The following is a 24,753-nucleotide window of genomic DNA, read 5'->3' as shown; positions in this document are numbered from 1 at the left end:
AACAGGGAGAATGGTCAGGATGAGAAAGAGCATGATGATTTTAATGAGAACTAGGGCATCACACATTTTGCCACGTGCATTCTCCTTGTTTAACTGAAGGCAGAACAAAGACCTCTATCGAGACAAGGGTCAGTTTCAAAATATCAAACTATTTTATTTTACATAAAGTGCAGGAAAGAACTGATTACAGTTTCATAGTGAGAACCATTTTGCTACACTCTTTGGCTTACATGAAAATAATAAATAAGCAATCATCAAGCCCCTAGGCATATTTTTCAAACTATACTATTTCGAAAGCTAGCAGCTCCTGTCTTTCTCTTACTAGCAACCAGGGCTCTTTCATCCACTCTGTCTCTGAGAGAGACACTTCTCAGATACCTACCTTATGCCTGTTTGATCAGGTTTCGGTTCACTGAGCTTTCAACCACAGAATGTCCCAGACTGGACTCACCTTAAATTCTGTGGATTAACAAAATGCTGTCCATTGTTTATTCAACACAGAATAGCTAGTTCTCAAAGGTGACTGAAAATAATCTTTGTTGATAGCAAAGGTGCTGGTCAAAGACTGGCCATTTCAAGTGACTGATCATCTGGAGTCTTTCACTTGTTTCAAAGCTGTTGAAGCTTGCATAAATAAGGTGCCAGTGTGTCACAGCTGTGAGTTTTTCTGAAAGTAGCTAATTAACACAATTAATTTTAATACGTGTCATTGGATGTTTTATGCCCACCCAAACAATCCGAAAGGGCATTGGTATAACACCACCTCCGAGGGTGCAGCACTCACTAAGTGCTGTTCAGAAGTATCAACCAAGATTATGCAGTCAAGTCTAGAAGTGGGGCTTGAACCAAGAAACTTCTGAACTGGAGGCTGAGCCAAGATAATTTATTTTAGTATCACAGGGTCAATATTATCGTGGCAAAGCTACTTGTGACATTATTACCGCAATATTAGAGTTTGCTTCAATGTCCTGGTACATGGATTGAAAATTTAGTTAGCCTGGCAGGAAAGCACAGAATTTCCCAGAGCTACTGGAAACCTAATAATTAAACATAACCTTTTGTAAGCATGAACATTCCCTCACTATAACAAGATCTATATATCGGACTAAATTTTTAGACCATAATTTCAACCTATAGATTTAAAATCTATTTCCTGTCCCTGATCTTCACCAGTGACATTTTACGACTTTTTGTTATAACTATATTTTGAATATTAGGGAAATTTATAACTAATTTTCACCAGAGCACTTAAGAGCTAATTGTGCAGTAACAGTATTAATCCCTTACTTGTTTTCCACAAGGAAGTCCAGAACCCATTTCTTCATGCAGTACAGATGGGCATCCACAAGTGCGGTTTTTATGTGCATTCTAGGATATCTGCAAAAAAAAAGCAATTACTGCTCTAAGTTCATGAACCATTCGTTGGCACCTCATTGCAGTATCGTTCCACAAACTAAGAATCCACGGTAAAAATCAAACCTCATTCCATTGCAGTGTTACCAAACCCCATGTTCTTCCTTCATAGTACTGCCATATTCCAAAACCTATAAAAGGTTACTGCATTTTAATAAAGTAATTGTAGTAGTGCTTTAATATAAAGTTACAACTGGTAACAGATATCATTAAAAGGTACTTTCGGAGGTCTTTCAATATAGATAGACCCACCTTCTACAAGAGCCAAATACCGTAGATGCTAGAAATGTGAAATAAAAACAGAAAATGTTGAAAATACTCAGCAAATCTGGCAGCATCTGTGGAGCGAGAAACAGTTAACATTTCAGGTCAGTGACCCTTCATCAGATCTGTTAATTCTGTTACTCTGGATCACCATCTAGCTGGATAGTGAAAAGTGCTTCACTAATGAAGACTTTTTTCCTATCTTCTTGTTTTATGGCACCACATGGTGATTTAAGCTACTCAGAAGGCTACAACAGTCGTATGCTTTGCTCAATTTATCAATTTTACTCAATCCCATCAGTGTGGATGCTCCTATACTCATGATAAATACTACCCTATGAAATTCATTAGCCAGTGCTATACATTTCTCCAGTATGCAAGACAATTATAAAATAAAATTATCCATTCTTGGGATGTGGGCATTGCTGGCAAGACTGGAACGTATTGCTCATCCGGAGTTCCATGACAACAACTGAGTAGCTTGTAAGCAACTATTTGGTTTCCAAACTGTTTACTTCTTTAGAAAGCATCTAAACAGGATTCCAAATACTACTGAGATACTAGTGGATAATATGCAGGTATCTGCCCACAGGAATGAAGGAAAATTGACAGCTAAATATACCAAGATTTATCCTCACAGACATTTTAATGGGCAGCTCAACAGCAACATTGACAGCGTTCTCAAAGTAGAGTTTACCTTGATTAGGAAAAGGTATCAGGCACAGGTAGATGGTTTGGGGTGAAAGAGTTGGTTGAGATGGGGAGAAGTATTTTTAAAATGGAATAATATTCCGTAACAAGAACAGTACTTTCAATGAAAGATACAATTATACTTTTGGATCAAAATTGTCTGCACAACTTGGTAGGTATGTCCCATTCTGATCCTAATGTGCATTAGAACCAGCACAGTTCAATCCACATAGGACCATACAATTTAGGAGCAGAAGTAGGCCATTCAGCCCATTGAGCCTGCTCCGCCATTTAATAAGATCATGGCAATGACCATCTATACACCAATTTGAATTTATAACAGATACAGAGTCTAGTACAAAGCCACATTTAAAAGTGCTCAGGTGTTCTGCTGGTCTGAGACTTGCAAAGGAGGGCATTTGGTCCTTAATGTTTGCACCGGTTCTTTGCTAAAGCAATCCAAAATTAACCCCATCATTCTCTTCTCTCAGGTGAGGATTTGAAATTGATGCACTTTTATCAATGAACCAACCAGAAGAAATGAGCTATCCATATTATTCGATCATATTCCATATAAACTCTGTTCATAATTTTAAAGACCTCAAATAAATTTCCTCAGCCTTCTTTCCAGTGGAAATAATCAGAGTATTTCAAATCTCCTAACTATAGTTTCCCACCCACGGCATAATTCTGGTGAATTTATGTTGTACCCTTTTTGTGGCCTTAATGTTTTTTTCCAATGGGATGCGCAAAACTGCACACAGCAGGCTACAACTGTGATTGGACCATAGCCTCTACAAATTTATCACAAACTTATGCTCCAAGACCCTATTTACAAAATGTAAAATGTTACTGGCGTTTTCTATGCCTTTATCTACCTGCACTCGCAGCTTCCAGGAATTATGTATTTGAACCTCAAGATTTTTCTGTTCATCAACACTTTACAGCATCTTTGCAAGTTGTAAATACTTCCATTCCATACTTTTTCATACTTTGGTAAGAAAAACAGAAATGCAGAGTATTTCTTAAATGGTGAGAGATTGGGAAGTGTTGATGTCCAAAGGGACCTGGGTGTCCTTGTGCATATGTCACTGAAAGCTAACATGCAGGTGCAGCAAGCAATTAGGAAGGTAAATGGTACGTTGGCCTTTATTGCAAGAGGATATGAGTACAGCAGTAAAGAAGTCTTGCTGCAATTGTACAGAGCCTTGGTGAGACAGCACCTAGAGTATTGCGCACAGTTTTGGTTTGCTTACCTAAGAAAGGATATACTTGCTATAGAGGGAGTGTGACGAAGGTTCACCAGATTCCTGGAATGGCGGGTTTGTCCTATAAGGAGAAATTGAGTAGATTGGGCCTATATTCTCTAGAGTTTAGAAGAATGAAAAGTGATCTCACTGAAGCATACAAAATTCTTATAAAGCTCAACAAGGTTGATACAGGAAGGATGTTTCCACTGGCCGGGAGGGATAGAACCAGGGGACACTGTCTCAGAATAAGAGGTAGGCCGTTTAGGTCTGAGATGAGGAGAAATTTCTTCACTCAGATGGTGGTGAATCTACAGAATTCTCTACCCTAGAGGGCTGTGGAGGCTCAGTCATTGAGTATGTTCAAGACAGCGATCAACAGATTTCTAGATACTGAAGATATCAAGTGATATGGGGATAGTGCGGGAAAATAGCGTTGAGGTAGATCAGCCATGATCTAGTTGAATGGTGGAGCAGGCTCGAGGGGCCAAATGGCCTACACCTGCTCCTAAGTTCCTATGTTCCACCCAAACTATTTTACTTCACGTTTTTACATTAAACTGCATCTGCCACTTGTTTGGTGAATGATGTGGGTCAAGGGGATCATGTGTCAGTAGGGGAACATTTAGGGGACAGTGATTGCAGTTATCACTAGTTAGCCATGGAAAAGAACAAGGAGCAAATCAGAGCAAAAATAATTAACTGGGGAAGAGACAATTTCAGTGGGGTGAGAACAGATCTGTCCCAAGTACATTAGAATCAAAGATTGGCCGGTAAAACTTTAATGGAGCAATGGGCTGCCTTTAAAGAGATGGTTTAGGGACAGTAGAGGTACATTCACACGGTGAGGGGGAAACGTAGGGCAATAAAAGCTGGAGTTCCCTGGATGAAAAGAGAGGGAGTATGATGAAGCAGAAAAAGGGTGTGTATGACAGATGTCAGGTTGATAATACAGGAGAGAAGCAGGCTGAACATAGAAAGTTCATAGGGGAAATGAAACAAGAAATGAGAAACGAAGAGTATGAGAAGACACTGCCAGCTAACATAAAAGGGAATCCAAGAGTCTTCTATAGACATATAAATAGTAAAGGGATAGCAAAAGATTAAAGACCAAAAGAGTCAGAGAGATACAGCACTGAAACAGGCCCTTCGGCCCACCGAGTCTGTGCCAACCATCAACCACCCACTTATACTAATCCTACATTAATCCCATATTCCCTACCACATTCCCACCTTCCCTCAATTATCCTACCACCTACCTACACTAGGGGCAATTTACAACGGCCAATTTACCTATCAACCTGCAAGTCTTTGGCTGCGGGAGGAAACTGGAGCACCCGGCGGAAACCCACGTGGTCACAGGGAGAACTTGCAAACTCCGCAACAGGCAGTACCCAGAACTGAGCCCGGGTCGCTGGAGCTGTGAGGTTGCAGTGCTAACCACTGCACCACTGTGCTGCCCCTCTATTTAAGAATTTAAGTACGGCAGCAGAGGGCATAGCTGAGGTACTAAATGAGTAATTTGCATCTGTCTTTATCAAGGAAGATGATGTCAAAATCATTGTGAAAGAGGGTGTAGTTGAGACACTGGGTGAGCTAAAAATTGATAAAGAGGTATTAGAAAGGCTGGCTATACTTAAAGTTGATAAGCCATCAGGACTTGATGCAATGCATCCAAGGATAACGAGGGAAGTAATGGTGGAAATCGAGGTAGTACTGGCCACAATCTTCCAATCCTCCTTGGATACGGGGATGGTGCCAGAGGACTAGAGAATTGCAAATGTTACACCCTTGTTCAAAAAGGGATATAAGGATAAGCCCAGCAACTACAGGCCAGTTAGTTTAACCTCAGTGGTGAGAAAGCTTTTAGAAACAATAATCTGAGACAAAATCAAGTCACTTGGACAAATGTGGATTAATTAAGGAAAGCGAGCACAGATTTATTAAAAGCAAATCATGTTTCACTATCGTGATTGAGTTTTGTGATGAGGTAACAGAGAGGGTTGATGAGGTGTACATGGACTTCCAAAAGGCATTTGATAAAGTGCCACATAACACGCTGGTCAGCAAAGTTAAAGCCCATGAAATAAGAGGGACAATGGCAGCATGGATACAAAATTGGCTAAGTGACAGTAAACAGTGAGCAATGGTGAACAGTTGTTTTTCGGACTGGAGTTAGTGGGGTTCCCCAGGGATTGGTACGAGGACCACTGCTTTTCTTGATCTACATGAATGACTTAGACTTGGGTGTTCAGAGCACAATTTCAAAATTTGCAGATGACGCAAAACTTGGCAGAATTGTGAATTACGAGGACGGTGATAGACTTCACAGACAGGCTGGTGGAATGGGCGGACAAATGGCAGATGAAATTTAAAGCAGAGATGTGTGAAGTGATACATTTTTGGAAGCAAGAACAAGGAGAGGCAATATAAAATACAAGATACATTTCTAAAGGTGGTAGAGGAGCAAAGTGACCTGGAGATATACGTGTGCACAAATGGTTGAAGGTGACAGGCAGGTTGAGAAAGTGGTTAATGAGACATGAGATCCTGGGCTTCATAAATAGAGGCACAGAATTATGGTGAACTTTTATAAAACATTGGTTCAGCCTCAACTGGAGTATTGTGTCTAGTGCTGGGCACACACTTTAGGAAGGATGTGAAGGCATTGGAGAGGGTGCAGAAAAGATTTATGAGAATGGTTTCAGGGATGAGGGATTTCAGTTATGTGGATGGATTGGAGAAGCTGGGGTTGTTCTCCTTAGAGAAGGTTGAGAGGAGATTTGATAGAGATGACCCAAATCATGAAGAGTCTGGACAGAGTAGGTAGGGAGAAACAGTTCACATTGGCTGAAGGATCGAGAACCTGAAGACACTAATTTAAAGGTGAATGGCAAAAGAACCAAAGACAACATGTGGGAAAACATTTTTACATAGCGGATGGTTACGATCTGGAATGCACTGCCTGAGTGTGTGGTGGAAGCAAACTCAATCGTGGCTTTCAAAAGGGAATTGGATAATTATCTGAAGAGAAAAAATTTACAGGGCTACGGGGAAAGGGTGGCTCATGGGATTAGCTGAGTTACTCCTGCGGAGAGCTGGCACAGAAATGAGAGACCGAATAGCCTCCTTCTGTGCTACAACTATTCGATTATTCAGATTTGGCTAACCTGTCTATGTCCTCCTTAAGTCTTTTTCAGTCCAAAATATATTCTCAGTTCTGATACCAATTGAAATATCAAAGTGTACAATATATAGGACCTGCCTAATATGACAATCTTATGAAACCTAGAAGTAGTTGAAAAAATGGATCATAAACAAATTAGAGCTTAAGTAATGTCTAGATGCATGACTGGATCTCATGAGACAGTTGCTATAATCTGTTCAGTTTGGAACCCACAAATCGATCAACCTTCAATGAACAATAGCCCAGATGGAAAACGTATATACTGCTTTTAGCTTTACTACGATTAAGTCTTACACACATGTTCTCCTGTTCCAGATTATGCCAGGGAACCAGCATGAATTAGTTGCTTTAGCCCACAGTTGATAATACTATAGAATTAATGTAGGCCAGAGACAAAACCAAGTGCACTAAATATAAAAACAGTGACAGGTAAGTGCAAAATAGACAGACCAGCTTCACCAGGCTAGAGAAAGAACTATAACCACAAAAAGTATAATACAGTACTTAATTTTGCTGTATATCAAGTTTTTCACCTTATATCTTGCTTTCAGGTACTGCCAGAGCTGTGTATTTCCAATATCTTGGGATATAATTATTTATTTCAGTTTTGTGCAGCATGCTATAATGCAGGGCACTGGAACACATTTTTGTTTGAATCAGAGATATTCAAATCTTTAAATTTAATTTAGAAAATAGTTTCAATATAAAGAAAAACTTTAATAAAAAGATCAAGGTGATGTGGTGGTTTGTGGGCAGTGCATCAGAGACAATTGGTTGACTGTGCACACTAGCTCATAGTTCCCATATGGTGAGCTCCTTGATCTCAACCAAGCTGTCTGGGGCGTGGGTAATGAGCAGAAGTAATCCATTACCACATACGAAAAGCAATGCAAAATTCTCAACAGGCAATGTCGGTATGGATCCGGGAATAAGTTCTTGCTTGCAATCTCATTGAGGAATGCCATGTGTTACAGATGGGACATGAAGGTGATGCGTGTATAAAATAGCTTAAAAATTGTAAAAGATAAACCTGAAACTGATCACCAGCCAGGACATATGAAAATAATATGGATCTCCCAAGAAGGTGCTACAAAACAAAGATAAACAGATAACTTTATCAATGAGTTTGAAACTTTACTAATTTTACTTAAAAGGGTTGATGCCTTAGAAAGTCATAGGGAAAAAGATTGCTGGCTGGAAGAGCAAACTCTGCAGTTTTTAAAAAAAGATTACATCATTTTATACATATTCTGATGACCAACATGTGTACTATCAGGTAAGTGGTACTCATGTTTCTCACAAACACTGATAAACCTCTCCAGCAAAACCATCTATCCTTTGATCCAAGCATAGCATGTAGCCACTCAACTTTCCATCGTTTTGCTGAGCATAGATAGCACCAATTGTGCATCAGGTATCACACATATGGAAAAGGTTTGCATTTTTAAAAAATCATTAATGTAAAAATGTTCATGAAAAACATGCTGCATTATATACTGCTGAAGAGGTGTGTTTTTTTTCTTATTCATAAGTGATAAGATGGGACTATAGCTTGAAAATAATGTGCGCTTCAAACATGAATGAACTCCTTGATGTAAACAAGTGCCAAACTGCAGGATGCTGCCTTTTCTTTTAGAAATAGACCATCAGGGCTGTTCAGTTCTGGAGTTATCACACTATTAAACTGAAATTTCATGCACAATTGAAAAAGGCAATGGACCAGAATTTACTGTAGCCGTCAAACAAACAGCCCTTGCCCATTTAATTTCCATGAGCTTTTCTACAGCAAGTTGTTATAAGAGGGAGCTGGGAAACAGTGTGGCATCTGGGATGTGTGACAGCGCAAACAACCGTGTATCTCCCTAAGACTTAAGTATTGTTGATGAACAGCGCAGAGTCTGAACCAGCAAGTACAAATTAGAACAATGAATGCAATGCCAAGGCAGATACAGAAAGTGAAAGAAAGGGAGGTAAATAGAGTGGATTAAAGACAGACAAATTGGAAAAGCTTTAAAAATATATACTTTTAAAGAAGTATGCGTTTTTTAAAACCTCCAGCAATAATTAAAAGCTGAAGGAATGAGATTTCACACTTGTAAAAATTAATTTTCAGTACCAGATAGGTTGTTTGGAAGTAATTAAGACTTATTATGCCATTAAAAAGGGTACTTAGATTGAAATGGGCAAGTCCTAACTTTCTGTAGTGAATTTAATTCGTAGCCACCATGCAATTGAGAGTCAGATAGTGAGATGCTGTTTTTGGGAAGCTAATGGCGGAACGGTGCACCTCGGACAGCATCTTCTAGATATTTGTGTTTAACCATGCATTTACGCACATCTGAAGTTGCTGTGCAATTTTTGCATAAATAAGTGTTGTAAGCCTCATCATTATTTTGACGGAAAATTCTCATTCGCAGAGAAATGATTAATAGATATAGATAAGCTGGGTGTCACCTCAAAGTTACCCTTTCCAGAACAGAAGTCAAAAGTGTGTTTTCTTGTTGAGGTCAGATTTAAGCCCGAAAAATAACTTTAGCAGAAATCCTTAACAGTGACACCATGAACTCTTGATGATCAACGGAGTTAGACATTTAAAAATATATATACAGCAATAATTAAAATCTATCTACACCAATTGTGTATTGTGTGCATTATCCTAGGTCTGATTGCTACCTCTGTTCTCTCTTCATTTCTACATGTAAAATATGCTGAACTTACACCATATCTTCAAGACATCCAGCAGTATATAATTTTTTATTCAAGATACTTTACTTTCTTTAATGAATCCCCAAAATATGATTAGTTTCAAGATACTGAAGAAGCAACTTATAGGATCTAATAGGAAGTATTAAAAGAGCATTTCATTCTTAAAAAAGTAAAAGCCAAAATTCTTTTAAGACCATCAAACGTGTATGAAAGGCTATAGTATACTGCATTTTTATTTTGAGATGGTATAGCTGGCAACATAGGAACGTGCCTTTGCTGCATAGCCCTTGATACCCTTACCTAATGAAAATATATCCATCTCAGTTTTGAAGATTTCAATTGACCCAGCATTCACAGGATACTGAGGGACCATGTTCCGGATTTTAACGACCCTAAATAGTTTCTCTGTATCCACCCTATCAAATTCCTTTATAATTCAAAATACCTCTACATTGACAGGGCGAGATTAAGCATACACAGCAGCAATAACCTGTTAGACCGAAGAACCCATTTCTGTGCTGCAAAGTTCTAATTAATTAATTAATTCTACATAAATACCTTGATTACATCACCTCTCCACCATCTCAACTCAACGGAATACAAATAAAGGTTATGCACCTGTCCTCATAATTTAGTAATTTAAGGACTGGTGAATCTGTGCTGTATTCTTTCCAAGGCCAATATATCTTTCCTAAGATTTGGTGCCCAATATTGAATGCAGTACTCCAGGTGAGAGATACCCAAATTCCTTTGCTCCTTATAGCTCCTAATCTCTCACTATTCAAGACAGTACTTCCATTTGTCTTTCTCTGATCCAAAGCGGATGACCTCACATTTCCCCACATTGAATTCCATTTGCCATAGTTTGGCCCATTCACTTTGTCTATGTCCCTTTTTAACTTTCTGCTCCCATCCAAACAACTTACCATGTCTCTTAACTTGGTATCATCTGCAAACCTAGATATATCAACTCTATTCCTTTGTCCAAATCATTCACAAATATGGTGAAATGCTGAGGCCCAGGGAAATCCCCAGGGGAAATGCCACTTATCACATCATGAGTTCATTCCGTTTATCCCTACTCTACGTTTCCTACTTCCCAACTAATTACCAAACCATGTCACAAGTTTATCTCCAATTCCATGTGCTCTCTAGTGCTGAACCTTATCAAATATCTTCTGGAAGTCCATGTTAACAATATCCATAGAGACTCCCCTCCCTTATCCACCATGCTAGTAACCACCTCAAAAAAGTCAACTATTTTAGTCATACATGAAGTCCTTCATAAATCCATGCTGACTCTCTTTGATCAACTGTTACTTATCCTAGCGCTCAGTCACTCTCTCTGATGATAGATTTCAGTAACTTCTTTACAGTTGATGTTAAACTAACAGGTTGATAGTTACCAGACTTTTCTCTCCCTTCTTAACGAATAGTGGTATTCCCAATTTTCCAACTCAAAAGCATAATTCCTAAATCTAGAGAGCTTGGAAAAATAACTAATGGATCTGCAATTTCCTTGTCTGTGTTTTAAAACTCATTAGGTCCTGCAGACTCATCTATCTTAAGTCCCCTTATTTTTGACATTACCAATTTTAAAAATTTATATTTAATCTACTAAGTTCCTCACGACTTATTTTTCAGTTTGCTTATACCACTGGTATTTTGTCCTCTGCCTCTACTGTGAAAAAGTACTCATTTAAAGCCTGCCATCATCTTATCCATTATAGTATCACCTGTATCAGTCTTTAATGACTCACACACCCCTTTATCACTCTCATTCTCTTAATGTATTTGTAAACATTTTTGCTGCTAGTTTTGCTATTACTTGCAAGCTTTTCTTGTATTTCTATTTTTACACATTAATTTCTTTATATCCCTTTGTTGTTCATAGCTCTCCCATTCCATTTTTCCTTGTATGTGTCTTTTCTTTTAGCCTGATTCTCTATATTGGCTCATTTGTTGACCATGATTGTTCAACTACACAAGCAGAGCTGTTGCCTTTTAGAGGTATGTACTTGTATTGTAATGTACCAAAGAGTTATTTGAATGCTTCTTACTGTTTATCCATAGGTTTACTCATTAACAATTCAAACCAGTTTACTGTGGTTAATTGATTTGTCATCCCATCAAAGTCTGCCTCATTTAAATTCAAAATTTTGGTTAATGACTTTTGACCAGCATGGGCACGATGGGCTGAATGGTCTCTTCTGTGACATAAATTTTCTATGATTTCGGTGACTTGTCGTTCTCCCTCTGAAACCTCATATTGAATCAATCATGTTATGGACAGGAGAGAAATGGTGTGACTGGTTTCCATTGGTCACCTCCCAACTGATCACAGATAGTATAATAAAAGCAAAATACAGTAGATGCTGGAAATCTGAAATAAAAACAAGAAATGCCAGAACTACTCAGCAGGTCTGGCAGCATCTGTGGAGAGAGAAGCAGAGTTAACTTTTGAGGTCAGTGACCTTTTATCAGAACTGACCACAGGTAGTGTTTTGTTTAAACCAGTATTTCAGCCCCGTGTTTTGTTGGTCACATCAACAGACAGTGACAGGTTTTCCAATGAGTTTAAAACAGATGATTAAATATTTATTAAACAATAATCACCCAAAATGTCGCACCACCCACCCACACATTCACACTCTCATGAACACTGAAGAAGAAATAGATTGATGGTAAAGGGTAAGAGATGTTAAGAGTTCAAGGTGTAAAAGTCTACCGTTTTCAGGAAAAAACAATGGGATCCTCTTGGAATGTAAGCTTTAAAGTTGCAGGCCTGCTTGCTGGTTCTCTTGCCCTTGTTGGCTTGCTGAAGTCTCTTGGCAGTCAACAGTTCAGTTTGAAGACAGTGCTGGTATTTATTAGTTCAATTTTCACAGGGGTTATTCAAAAGGCACTCTCTTATTTCTTTGCTGCAGTTGGTTACCAACTCATCTCAGTAGGGTTTAACTGTCTTCGCTGGAATTGATCGCTCTTGCTCAGTCTAGTGCTGGAATTCAAGATGACTTTCGAAGTTTTACATTTTTTACATTTATTTCATTTCATCTTAGTTTGTTCAGTTTGCTTACCCACTGTTTTTTTCAGGTTTTTTCTCTTCAGGTTTGCACTTGCTGCTGTTCAATATTCAGTATATTCACACCTAATCTGTACTAATGCTTTGTCTTTCAACACACCATTAACATATTGTTTGCCTTTGCTCCGTGACCTTTTGGTCAGCTATGTGGCCTGGTCCAATCTGCACCTTCTCCTTTGTTATCTCTTGCCCGACCCCCACCTCACTTGTTTATAATCTGTGACTTTTCTAATATTTGTCAGTTCCGAAGAAGGGTCGCTGACCCGAAACGTTAACTCTGCTTCTCTTTCCACAGATGCTGCCAGACCTGCTGAGTGATTTCAGCATTTCTTGTTTTTGTTTCGAAGTTCTCTCTATGGCTGCAGATCTCAGACTGATGTTCTGATATTCTGATGATTCATGACATCCTTTGTTCTCCAAAAAGGTTACCTTTAAAAGGTAGATGAAGTGTTAGTTATTCCCATGTGACTTTAGGTTTTCAGTTCCTGAGGGGCTAGACAACAGCTTCTGATTTCAGCCCATTTTGATAAGATGAGGGATGTTCACACTTTATTGTGGTGATTGTAGCTGGAGATGTGGCATCCGTGAATGTCTTTGTTTTAGCACATTTTGTGGATAGCTCACATCCATGTGTGATGAGCTATTTAATTTCAATGCAGACAGTGTTGAGTTTGAGTTCTAGCAGGGGTAGGCGGTGGCGTAGTGATATTATCACTGGACTAGTAACCCAGAGACCCAGGGTATTTCTCTGCAGACATGAGTTCGAATCCCACCACAGCAGAAGGTGGAATTTGAATTTAATTAATAAATCTGGAATTAAAAGCTAGTCTAATGATGGCCATGAAACCCTGTTGTAAAAACCCATCTGGTTCACTAATGTCCTTTAGGGAAGGAAATCTGCTGTCCTTACCTGGTCTGGCCTACAAGTGACTCCAGACCCACAGCAATGTGGTTAACTCTTACATGCCCTCTGAAATGGCCTAGCAAGCCACTCAGTTGGACCTAACCGCTACGAAGTCAATAAAAAGGAATGAAACCGGACGGACTACCCAGCATCGACCTAGGCACCGGAAACGACAACGGTAAACTCAGCCCTGTCGACCCTGCAAAGTCCTCCTTACTAACATCTGGGGGCTTGTGCCAAGGTTGGGAGAGATGTCAGATCAAACATGGGCAACTGATTACCACATACTGTCCTCCCTCAGCTGATGACTCAGTACTCCTCCATGTTGAACACCACTTGGAGGAAGCACTGAGGGTGGCAAGGGCACAAAATGTACTCTGGGTGGGGGACTTCAATGGGTGGGGGACTCGGTAGCACCACTACTGACCGAGCTGGCCGAATCCTAAAGGACATAGCTGCTGGACTGGGTCTGCGGCAGGTGGTGGGGGAACCAACACGAGGGAAAAACATACCTGACCTCGTCCTCACCAATCTGCCTGCTGCAGATGCTTCTGTCCATGACTGTATTGGTAGGAGTGACCACCGCACAGTCCTTGTGGAGACGAAGTCCCGCCTTCACATTGAGGATACCGTCCATCGTGCTGTGTGGCACTATCACCGTGCTAAATGGGATAGATTTAGAACAGATCAAGCAATGCAAAACTGGGCATCCATGAGGCGCTGTGGGCCATCAGCAGCAGCAGAATTGTATTCAACCATAATCTGTAACTTCATGGCCTGGCATATTCCCCACTCTACCATTACCACCAAGCCAGGAGACCAACCCTGGTTCAATGAAGAGTGCAGGAGGGCATGCCAGGCGCAGCACCAGGCATACCTCAAAATGAGGTGTCAACCTGGTGAAGCTACAACACCGGACTATCTGCGTGCCAAACTGCTTCAACAGCATGCCATAGACAGAGCTAAGTGATCCCATAACTAACGGATCAGATCGAAGCTCTGCAGTCCTGCCACATCCAGCCATGAATGGTGGTGGACAATTAAACAACTAACTGGAGGAGGTGGCTCCACAAATATCCCCATCCTCAATGATGGGGGAGCCCAGCACATCAGTGGGAAAGATAAGGCTGAAGCATTTGCAACAATCTTCAGCCAGAAGTGCCGAGCTGATGACCCATCTCGGCCTCCTCCTGAAGTCCCCAGCATCACAGATGCCAGACTTCAGCCAATTTGATTCACTCCGCGTGATATCAAGAAACGACTGAAGGCACTGGATACTGCAAAAGCTATTGGCCCTGACAATATTCTGGCAACAGTACTGAAGACCTGTGCTCCAGAACGTGCCGTGCCCCTAACCAAGCTGTTCCAGTACAGCTACAACACTGGCATCTACCCTGCAATGTGGAAAATTGCCCAGGTATGTCCTGTACACAAAAAACAGGACAAGTCCAACCCGGCCAATTACTGCCCCATCAGCCTACTCTCAATGACATCAGGAAGGTGTCATCAACAGTACCATCAAGTGGCAATTGCTTAGCAATAACCTGCTCAGTGACGCTCAGTTTGGGTTCCGCCAGGGCCACTCAGCTCCTGACCTCATTACAGCCTTGGTTCAAACATGGACAAAAGAGCTGAACTCAAGATGTGAGGTGAAAGTGACTGCCCTTGACATCAAGGAGCCCTAGCAAAACTGAGGTTAATGGGAATCAGGGGGAAAACCCTCTGCTGGCTGGAGTCATACCTAGCGCAAACGAAGATGGTTGTGGTTGTTGGAGGTCAATCATCTGAGCTCCAGGACATCACTGCAGGAATTCATCAGGGTCGTGTCCTAGGCCCAACCATCTTCAGCTGCTTCATCAATGACATTCCTTCAATCATAAGGTCACAAGTGGCAATGTTCGCTGATGATTGCACAATGTTCAGCACCATTCGTGACTCCTCAGATACTGAAGCAGTCAGTGTAGAAATGCAGCAAGACCTGGACAATATCCAGGCTTGGGCTGATAAGTGGCAAGTAACATTCGCGCCACATAAGTGCCGGGCAATGACCATCTCCAACAACAGAGAATCTAACCATCTCCCCTTGGCATTCAACTGCATTACCATCGCTGAATCCCCCACTATCAACATCCTAGGGGCTACCATTGACCAGAAACTGAACTGGAGTAGCCGTATAAATACCGTGGCTACATGAGCAGGTCAGAGGCTAGGAATCCTGAGGTGAGTAACTCACCTCCTGACTCCCCAAAGCCTGTCCACCATCTACAAGGCACAAGTCAGAAGTGTGATGGAATACTCTCCACTTGCCTGGATGGGTGCAGCTCCAACAACATTTAAGAAGCTTGACACCATTGAGGACAAAGCAGCCCGCTTAACTGGCACCCCATCTCCCTCCACCACCGACTTACAGTGGCAGCAGTGTGTACCATCTACAAGATGCACTGCAGCAATGCACCAAGGCTCCTTACACAGCACCTTCCAAACCCGCGACCTCTACCAACTGGAAGGACAAGGGCAGCAAATACATGGGAACATCACCACCTGCAAGTTCCCCTCCAAGTCACACACCATCCTGACTTGGAACTATATCGCCGTTCCTTCACTGTCGCTGGGTCAAAATTCTGGAACTCCCTTCCTAACAGCACTGTGAGTATACCTACCCGAAATGGACTGCAGCGGTTCAAAAAGGCAGCTCACCACCACATTCTCAAGGGCAATTAGGGATGGGCAATAAATGCTGGCCTGGCCAGTGACGCCCACACCCCATGAATGAATTTTTAAAAATGTATATTTCAGTGCAGGAGGTGGTATGGGTCATGTGAACTTGCCCTCCGCCTTGTTGAAGGCAAGTGTACCAGTCTATTTAAATTTTTCTTTTTAAAAAAAAAAGTTCTTTGGTTTGATTGTTGTATTTCCATCGCTGCACTTCCCATGAGCCTGACAGTCACTATTTGCAAGATGCTACCTTTCCATCAGATTGCTAACTAATTCTAATATAAAAGCAAAATACTGCAGATGCTTGAAATCTGAAATAAAAACAAGAAATGCTGGAAATACTCAGCAGGTCTGGCAGCATCTGTGGAGAAAGAAGCAGAGTTAATGTTTCAGGTCAGTGACTTTTCATCAGAACTGGCAAAGGTTAGAAATGTAATAGGTTTTAAGAAAATAAAGTGGGATGGGGCAAGAGATAACAAAAGGGAAGGTGTTGAAAGGGCAGGGTCATAGACAATGACTGACCAGATGGTCATAGAGCAAAGGCAAGTGGTATGTTAATGGTGTGCTGAAAGACAAAGTGTTAGTACAGAGAGGGTGTTAATTGACAGAAAAATGAAGAGCACTGTGCTGTGCGTTTTCCCGCCATAATTGCTTTGTGCGCGGTCTCCCCAATCGCAGGCTGAAAGCCCGATGCTGTAGACACAGCAGTCCTGCAATTTATTTTCTCCTTCAAGGAGAGCCTCAAAAAAAGGGAAAGTGTCATTTAAAGTGGAAAGCTTCAGCTAAGGATTCCTACAGACAAGAAACTTGGCACTATGACTACCAAATATCCATCAATGAATTGGAAAGCCCAAGATCTTCTCCACGAAATCCAACTCTTCAAACAGCGCATGGAGCTGTGTATTTTGGATATTGCTGTTGCAGAGCTTGGCAAGCAAGCAAAATAAAATAAAAATCGTGATCAGCAACAAAGGGCTCTATTGCATCAACACTTCAGGACTATCTGAAGAACAACCCAGCGAGACTCTGGACTACGTTAGCTGAAGGTCAAGATTAATTTTAGAATCCATCATCTGGAACCGATGGCATACAGACAGCTGTCCAAGGGGACCATTGATCAATTTGTCAGCAGATGCCACGAGAAAGGAAAAGTCTGTGATTTCTCAAAAATTGAGTTATCCAAAAGGATAATGGAATTGGTCATTGTGTCTACCCTGATAGCTCTTTCTGAAAGTTTCTATTAGACAAAGAAAAAGGGTATGGCATTGAAAGTCTCCTGAAAGGTGGCAGCAAATTTGAGGCAATAGCTGCAAGCAGGAAGTGCATACGAGCACTGGGAGCAACAACCATAGGCGAGGTAACCAGATCACCTCAGCAAGGCAAGATATGTGGCATGCAGGCATGCACCAACTAAGAAATTATCCAGCTTACCTGGTAACTGCAAGGTGTGCGGTAAGAAAGTTTATTTGGTCCCCCGGAGGAGATAGTATTGGACAATGGCCCGCAATACACGACCAAACCATTCGAAGATGTGTGTAAGAAATGGGCTGTGAACCATGTTACATCATCACCGCACTACCCTAGGTCGAATGGCCTAGCAGAAAGAATGGTATGTACAGTCAAGTCACTGATCGTGATGTGTTGAGAAACTGAACAAGACCTGCATATAGCCATACTATACTTAAGGGCAACACCAATCGGCACAGGATTACTATCACCTGCGGCAATTATATTTGGAAGGCAAGTCAAGAGGAGAGATTGGGTCGATTAGGCTTGTATTCGCTAGAACTTAGATGAGAGGGGATCTCATAAAAATCATGCTTGACAAATCTACTGGAATGTTTTGAGGATGTAACTAGTAGAATAGATAAGGGAGAACTAGTGGATGTGGTGTATTTAGACTTCCAGAATGCTTTCGATAAGGTCCCACATAAGAGATTAGCGTGCAAAATTAAAGCACATGGGATTGGGGGTAAGGTACTGACATGGATAGAGAACTGGTTGGCAGACAGGAAACAAAGAGTAGGAATAAATGGGTCTTTTTCCGAGTGGCAGGCAGTGACTAGTGGGGCGCCGCAGGGATCAGTGATAGGACCCCAGCTATTCACAATATATATTAATGATATAGATAAGAGAATTAAATGTAATATATCCAAGTTTGCAGACGACACAAAGCTGGGTGGGAGTGTGAGCTGTGAGGAGGGTGCAGAGAAGCTCCAGTGTGATTTGGACAGGTTGAGTGAGTGGGCAAATACATGGCAGATGCAGTATAATGTGGATAAATATGAGGTTATCCACTTTGGTGGCAAAAACAGAAAGGCAGATTATCTGAAGGGCGATAGATTGGGAAAGGGGAAAGTGCAGTAAGACCTGGGTGTCCTTGTACACCAGTCGCTGAAAGTGAGCATGTAGGTGCAGCAGGCAGTTAAGAAGGCAAATGGTATGTTGGCCTTCATAGCGACAAGATTCGAGTACAGGAGCAAAGATGTCTTGCTGCAACTATACAAGGCCTTGGTGAGACCACATCTGGAGTACTGTGTGCAGTTTTGGTCTCCTTATCTGAGGAAGGACGTTCTTGCTGTGAAGGAAGTGTAGCGAAGGTTCACCAGACTGATTCCTAGGATGGCAGGACTGACGTAAGAAGAGAGATTGGGTCGATTAGGCTTGTATTTGCTACAATTTAGAAGAATGAGGGGGGATCTCATAGAAACCTACAAAATTCTAACAGGACTGGACAGACTAGATGCAGGAAGGATGTTCCTAATGGCGGGGGAGTGCAGGACTAGGGGTCACAGTTTAAGGATAAGGGGTTAGCCATTTAGGACTGAGATGAGGAGAGATTTCTTCACCCAGAGAGTGGTGAAACTGTGGAATTTTCCATCACGAAAAGCAGTTGAGGCCAAATCATTAAATATATTCAAGAAAGAGTTAGATATGGCTCTTAGGGCTAATGGGATCAAGGGATACAGGGAGAAAGCGGGAACAGGTTACTGAGTTTGGATGATCAGCCATGTTCGTATTGAATGGCGGAGCAGGCTTGAAGGGCTGAATCGCCTACTCCTGCTCTTATTTTTCTATGTTTCTAAGACAACTTTTTCAAGTCATCTTTTCATGAAATCTTCCCCAATACAGGACAAATTGTTGCCGATTGGTGACTTGACTGTACGTACCATTCTTTCTGCTAGGCCATTTGACCTAAGGTAGTGCGGTGATGATGTAGCATGGGTCACAGCCCATTTCTTACACACGTCTGCATATGGTTTGGTGGTGTATTGCAGGCCATTGTCCAATACTATCTCCTTTGGGGGACTAAATAAAGTCTTACCACACACCTTGCAGTTATCCAAGTAAGCTGGACAATTTCTTAGTTGGTGCATCAGACTGCACGCCACATATCTTGCCTTGTGAGGTGACCTGGCTACCCCGCCTATGGTTGTTGCTCCAAGTGCTCGTGTGCACTGCCTGCTTGCAGCTATTGCCTCAAATTTGCTTTCCAAGTCATTATTTCATGAAATCTTCCTCAATACAGGACAAACTGTTGGCAGAACTAGAAAAGATGAAAGCTGCCCACGATAAGCATGTAAGAGTGGAACTACCACTATTACAGATCAAACAGAAGGTCAGTGATCCATCCACAAGAGAAGACATGGTTCCCTGCAGAAATGTCCAAAATCTGCAACAAACCAAGGTCGTAAGAAGTAACCACCACTTATGGCGCAATACTAGGAAGAAACAAATGTCAGCTGAGATAACTAGATAACTATTTTTTTTATTCTTTCGTGGGTTGTGGGAATCACTGGCTAGGCCAGCATTTTTTGCCTGCCCCTAATTGCCCTTGAGAAGGTGGTGGTGGTGAGTCACCTTCTTGAACTGCTGTCTGACAGCCCTATTGCTTCGAGAACACGTTCACATTCAAATCCACAGAAGATAGCAAAGAAAAGTGACAAGTGTAATGATCAAGTACTGGATGACTGTGTCATGCAGACCCCCACCTGCCAAAAATGAGGCATATTAATTTCACCATACAGACACTAAATTTCAAATTGTTGCTGGTAAGAAGAGAAGGCCTGTTCCAAGGGCTGCTAGACACTTGGCTGGAAGACATTTGCACACCAATAGGGACAAGCGAAGTTACTTCCCTTATCCTAAAATGGACTTTGATCACCATGAATTGTGTGTAATAAGAGACATTCCAGGGTCAGCTAAGACAAGAGAATCCACAAACACAGAAGTGGTCAAACCAGCTAGTCACATGACTAACCTGCTGAGGCAACCTGAGTTTTTTGAATTGGACAAAGAGCTTGAGGCAGAGACAGAGACTGCTTGCTCCTGGGCTGAGAAGACTTCTCCTGTCTGCTCCCATCTCTTTCTCACGGAACTCCAAACCCACCGAAGACACGTGAACCTCAAGAGAGAAAAGTTTCCTCCATTGAACAAGGTTTAAGAAGAATACTGGGCCTCAACGAAAAGCAAGACCTACCTACAATCAAGGACACTACAGCGAGCTCCAAGAACAGCAACCAAAACTTGTAGATATTGCCTCAAACTTTTCTACTTTATTTCTTCTGCTTTTTTCTGTCTCTATCTGCTTGTGTGTATCGCACGTGCATGCTAGCGTGGGCGCGTTGCATATCTGTAGGTGTTAGCCGAATTAGGGTTTAAGTTTAATAAAGTATAACCTTTCTTCTTTAAGCCTAAGAAAACTGTTTGGCTGGTTTCTTTGCCTTATAATTGGAAAGCAGTGAACAAGGATTCACCTAGGGGAGCTAAAAGCTCGGTGTGTTTAAAATTAAACCCTGTTACGGTAAGACCAGGTGAAGGCTGAGACGAACCCTAGACCCCTTTCTCACCTGGTCGTAACAACTGTCAGAATACACAAACAGGTCAACAGAAAAAACTTGATAAGTCTAGTTCTCAACCAAGCTACACAGTGACAAGATCAAGTCCAGTCAATGGACCATCTGTACATTTCAGAGACACTTGATCGAAGGACATAAAAGTCAATGCATATGTAAATATTGTTCAAAACTGTTGTTTCATTATGTGATGTGAGAGTGACTGCCCTTGACATCAAGGCAATATCTGACAGAGTATGGCATCAAGGAGCCTTAGCAAAAATGGAGTCAATGGGAATCGGGGGAAAACTCTCCACTGATTGGAATCATACCTAGCGCAAAGAAAGATGGTTGTGGTTGTTGGAGGTCAATCATCTCAGCTCCAGGACATCACCGAAGGAATTCCTCAGGGCATTAGGATCGCTGAATCCCCACTATCAACATCCTGGGGGTTACCATTGACCTGAAACTGAACTGGAGTAGCCATGTAAATACTGCGGCTACAAGAGCAGGTCAGAGGCCAGGAATCCTGTGGCGAGTAACTCACCTCCTCACTCTCCAAAGCCTATCCACCATCTACAAGGCACAAGTCAGGAGTGTGATGCAATACTCTCCACTTGCCTGGATGGGTGCAGCTCCAACAACACTCAAGAAGCTCGACACCATCCAGGACAAAGCAGCCCGCTTGATTGGCACCCCATCCACAAACATTCACTCCCTCCACGACCGATGCACAGTGGCAGCAGTGTGTACCATCTACAAGATGCATTGCAGCAATGTACCAAGGCTACTCAAGCAGCACCTTCCAAACCCGCGACCTCTACCACCTAGAAGGACAAGGGCAGCAGATGTGTGGGAACACAACCACCTGCAAGTTCCCCTCCAAGTCACACACCAGCCTGACTTGGAACTGTATCGCCGTTCCTTCATTGTCGTGGGGTCAAAATTCTGGAACTCCCTTCCTAATAGCACTGTGGGTGTACCTACCCAACATGGACTGCAGCGGTTCAAGAAGGCAGCTCATCATCACCTTCTCATGGGCAATTAGGGATGGGCAATAAATGCTGGCCTGGCCAGCAATGTCCACATCCCATGAACGAATAAAAAAAAAGTACCTAATTTACCTTTTGTGTATTTCCATTTAAGGAAAGGGAGATGTTATGATATCACTAACAATCAGAGTACTTCGTACATCAACACAGGAAGTGATGTCAACCAACATGTTACAGGGGCAGTTGGAGTTGTGTTAGTCATGTAGTCATGTGTATGATAGAGCTCTCTTGTAAACTTGTTACTCCACAATAAAGAACCCACTATTTAACTACCATTCAGCTCAAGATTGTTTGGTACCTTATTGCTGAAAAAAGCAATAACACAACAGTGGAGGCAGAGAGGTAAAGTTTGGAATTGTCAGTATACATGTGGAAAGTTAACCACATGTCTATGGATGATGTAACCTTCAGGTAGCATGTAACTGATAAACAGGAGGGAACTGTGGCACAATACTCCCTCAAATGTCATGGCAACAACAGAAATACTGAAAATCTGCGGTGCACCATCCATGCTACCCATTTTAAAACCTCAAAGTATTCATACACTCAGAGATCTTAAGATAGGCTAAAATTCAGTCACTGCGTTCAATAGCATTGCCTCCTAAAATACTCAGTCATAATCAATTGCCTTTATCTAGATAACGATCTAGTTCTGACAAAATTGGAGGTTTCCGCACAGCAACACTGATACATTAAAATAACCAAACCGAAAATCCACCGTAATATTGGGTGTGTCACATCAAGAAACCTCATGATAGAATTATACAGAGGTTGGATAAGCAGCAAAATATATGCTGTTATCACAGTAAACACAGACTACCAAGAAGGGAACACTTTCATGGATCAGCATTTGTATACCTGCACTTGATTTGTTGGGCACCAGGGTTAGAAAGTTGGATAGCAAACTAGCTACAATTAGCTTCTATCAGCAGCAATTCAGAGTTGAATGATTAATGGTCAGATAAGTGGTTTCTTTTTTGAGGCTCATACTCAGAGATCCTTACCGGAGCCTAACAGGAAGGAAAAAGTAGACAGCAGTAAACTCAAAACATTTCTCATTATCGACACAGAAGCTGGAAGCAAGAAAGCTGCTGCAGAGAGAAAGAACCAAAACCATAGTCTTTAACACTTGGACTTCCAGTAGGAACTGGCCTATTCTGAACCCAATCATTTGCACTTACTAGCCTAGATAAGTTCACTTAGGATAATGAGGAACTGACATAGCATGAATTACAACTCAAATAAGCCAGGGAATAAGATGTTAGGGGGAGAGCATGATGTGCCTGAGTGGAGGCTTAAGACATCTCAGAGCCAGGCTGTTCAGCAATTGAGTTCAGGGGCCATGCTATGAAAAGCTAAATGCTTGCAGAGTATTAGAACCAGATGAAGGCACCTGCAAACACTCTCCAAAGATGTGACAGTTGTCAGGATAGTAGCAGAATCCAATGTCATACTTTACGGTAATATTGGAAGAGGGTTTCTCTACAATGCAGAGCACCCTGGAGCAAATGGCAGCTCCATGAATTGCTGCACACATTTCATAGAATACAAATACTCCCTGACACGTACTCCAATGGATATATTGAGGAATGATCTTCTGGTGCAAAAATCTTTGGTGATTGGATGTGGTAGTGAAGTAGTTATTTTACTGAACCAGTAACTAATAACTCGAAAGTATGAGTTTAAATCTAGAAAATATGATTTTAGTTTAAAATAAAAAAATGCTATCAGTAGAAGAGACCATGAAGTTGTCAGATTGTCATAAAAGCTCAACTGGTTCACGAATGATCTCTAGGGAAGGAAACCTACCATCCATACAAGACTCCAGTTGCATATCAATATGGTCAACCTTTAAATGAGCTTTGTTCTGATACCTGGTTACTTACTGACAGCACTTAAACCACATTTGTGCAACTTTTAACAGCTGCATTGAAAGATAAGTAGTTACTTGCTTAACATTTTTGAATGGCACCTTGAGGCAGTGAAGTATTAGAAGTATTGCTCTAAAGTCAAAACCATTTTGCACCCACAAAGTAATAATCCAGTAAATAATATTGGTAACAGTAAATAGGATAAATTATTTTGTCAGTTTTTTTAAAGTTGTATGCATATTGTATATATTCAAACAATAAATAATTGTAGCTCAGCAGGATGTGGATCCTCCATAAGCTGCATTAATAAAAATATATGGCCAATATTATCAATAACGTAGTTATATAGCTCCTTTAATTTTAGGAGCTTTATAAAATATACCATGCCACCTAAGGAGACATTTGGTCAGATGACCAAAAGCTTGGTCAAAGAGGTAGGTTTTAAGGAGCGTCCTATAAGAGGAAAGCAAGGTACAGCAGTGTAGGGAGGGAATTCCAGATCTTAGGGCCTTAGCAACCAAAGGCCGCCCACCAACGGAATAGCAATAAAATTGGTATGCTTAAGAGGCCAGAATTAGTAGAGCGCAGATATCTCAGAGGGTTGTGGGGCTGGAGGAGATTCCAGGGATAGGGAGGGGCAAGGCCATGGAGGGATTTGAAAACAAGATTGCGAATTTTGAAATCAAGACGTTGCCAGACCAGGAGTCAATGTAGGTCAGCGAGCACAGGAGTGATTGATGAATGGGACTTGGTGCGAGTTAAGACACAGGCAGCAGACTTTTAGATG

The 24,753-nt window shown here is 41.5% G+C and overlaps 1 protein-coding gene across 3 annotated transcripts in view; it reads right to left on the bottom strand.

Moving 5' to 3' along the window:
- The window catches only part of eif2b3 (eukaryotic translation initiation factor 2B, subunit 3 gamma), a 167,601-nt gene that overhangs the window by 70,952 nt on the left and 71,896 nt on the right, over nucleotides 1-24,753 (bottom strand). For all 3 annotated transcript variants that reach the window (XM_068036980.1, XM_068036981.1, XM_068036982.1), the window contains one exon: nucleotides 1,288-1,377. In XM_068036980.1, the coding sequence (XP_067893081.1) occupies nucleotides 1,288-1,377 (90 nt within the window). The remainder of the gene's footprint in view (nucleotides 1-1,287; nucleotides 1,378-24,753) is intronic.

This window comes from Heterodontus francisci, chromosome 8, assembly GCF_036365525.1.
Source record: "Heterodontus francisci isolate sHetFra1 chromosome 8, sHetFra1.hap1, whole genome shotgun sequence".
In the NCBI taxonomy this organism is placed as follows: domain Eukaryota; kingdom Metazoa; phylum Chordata; class Chondrichthyes; order Heterodontiformes; family Heterodontidae; genus Heterodontus; species Heterodontus francisci.
This window is presented reverse-complemented; position numbering and strand designations above follow the sequence as displayed.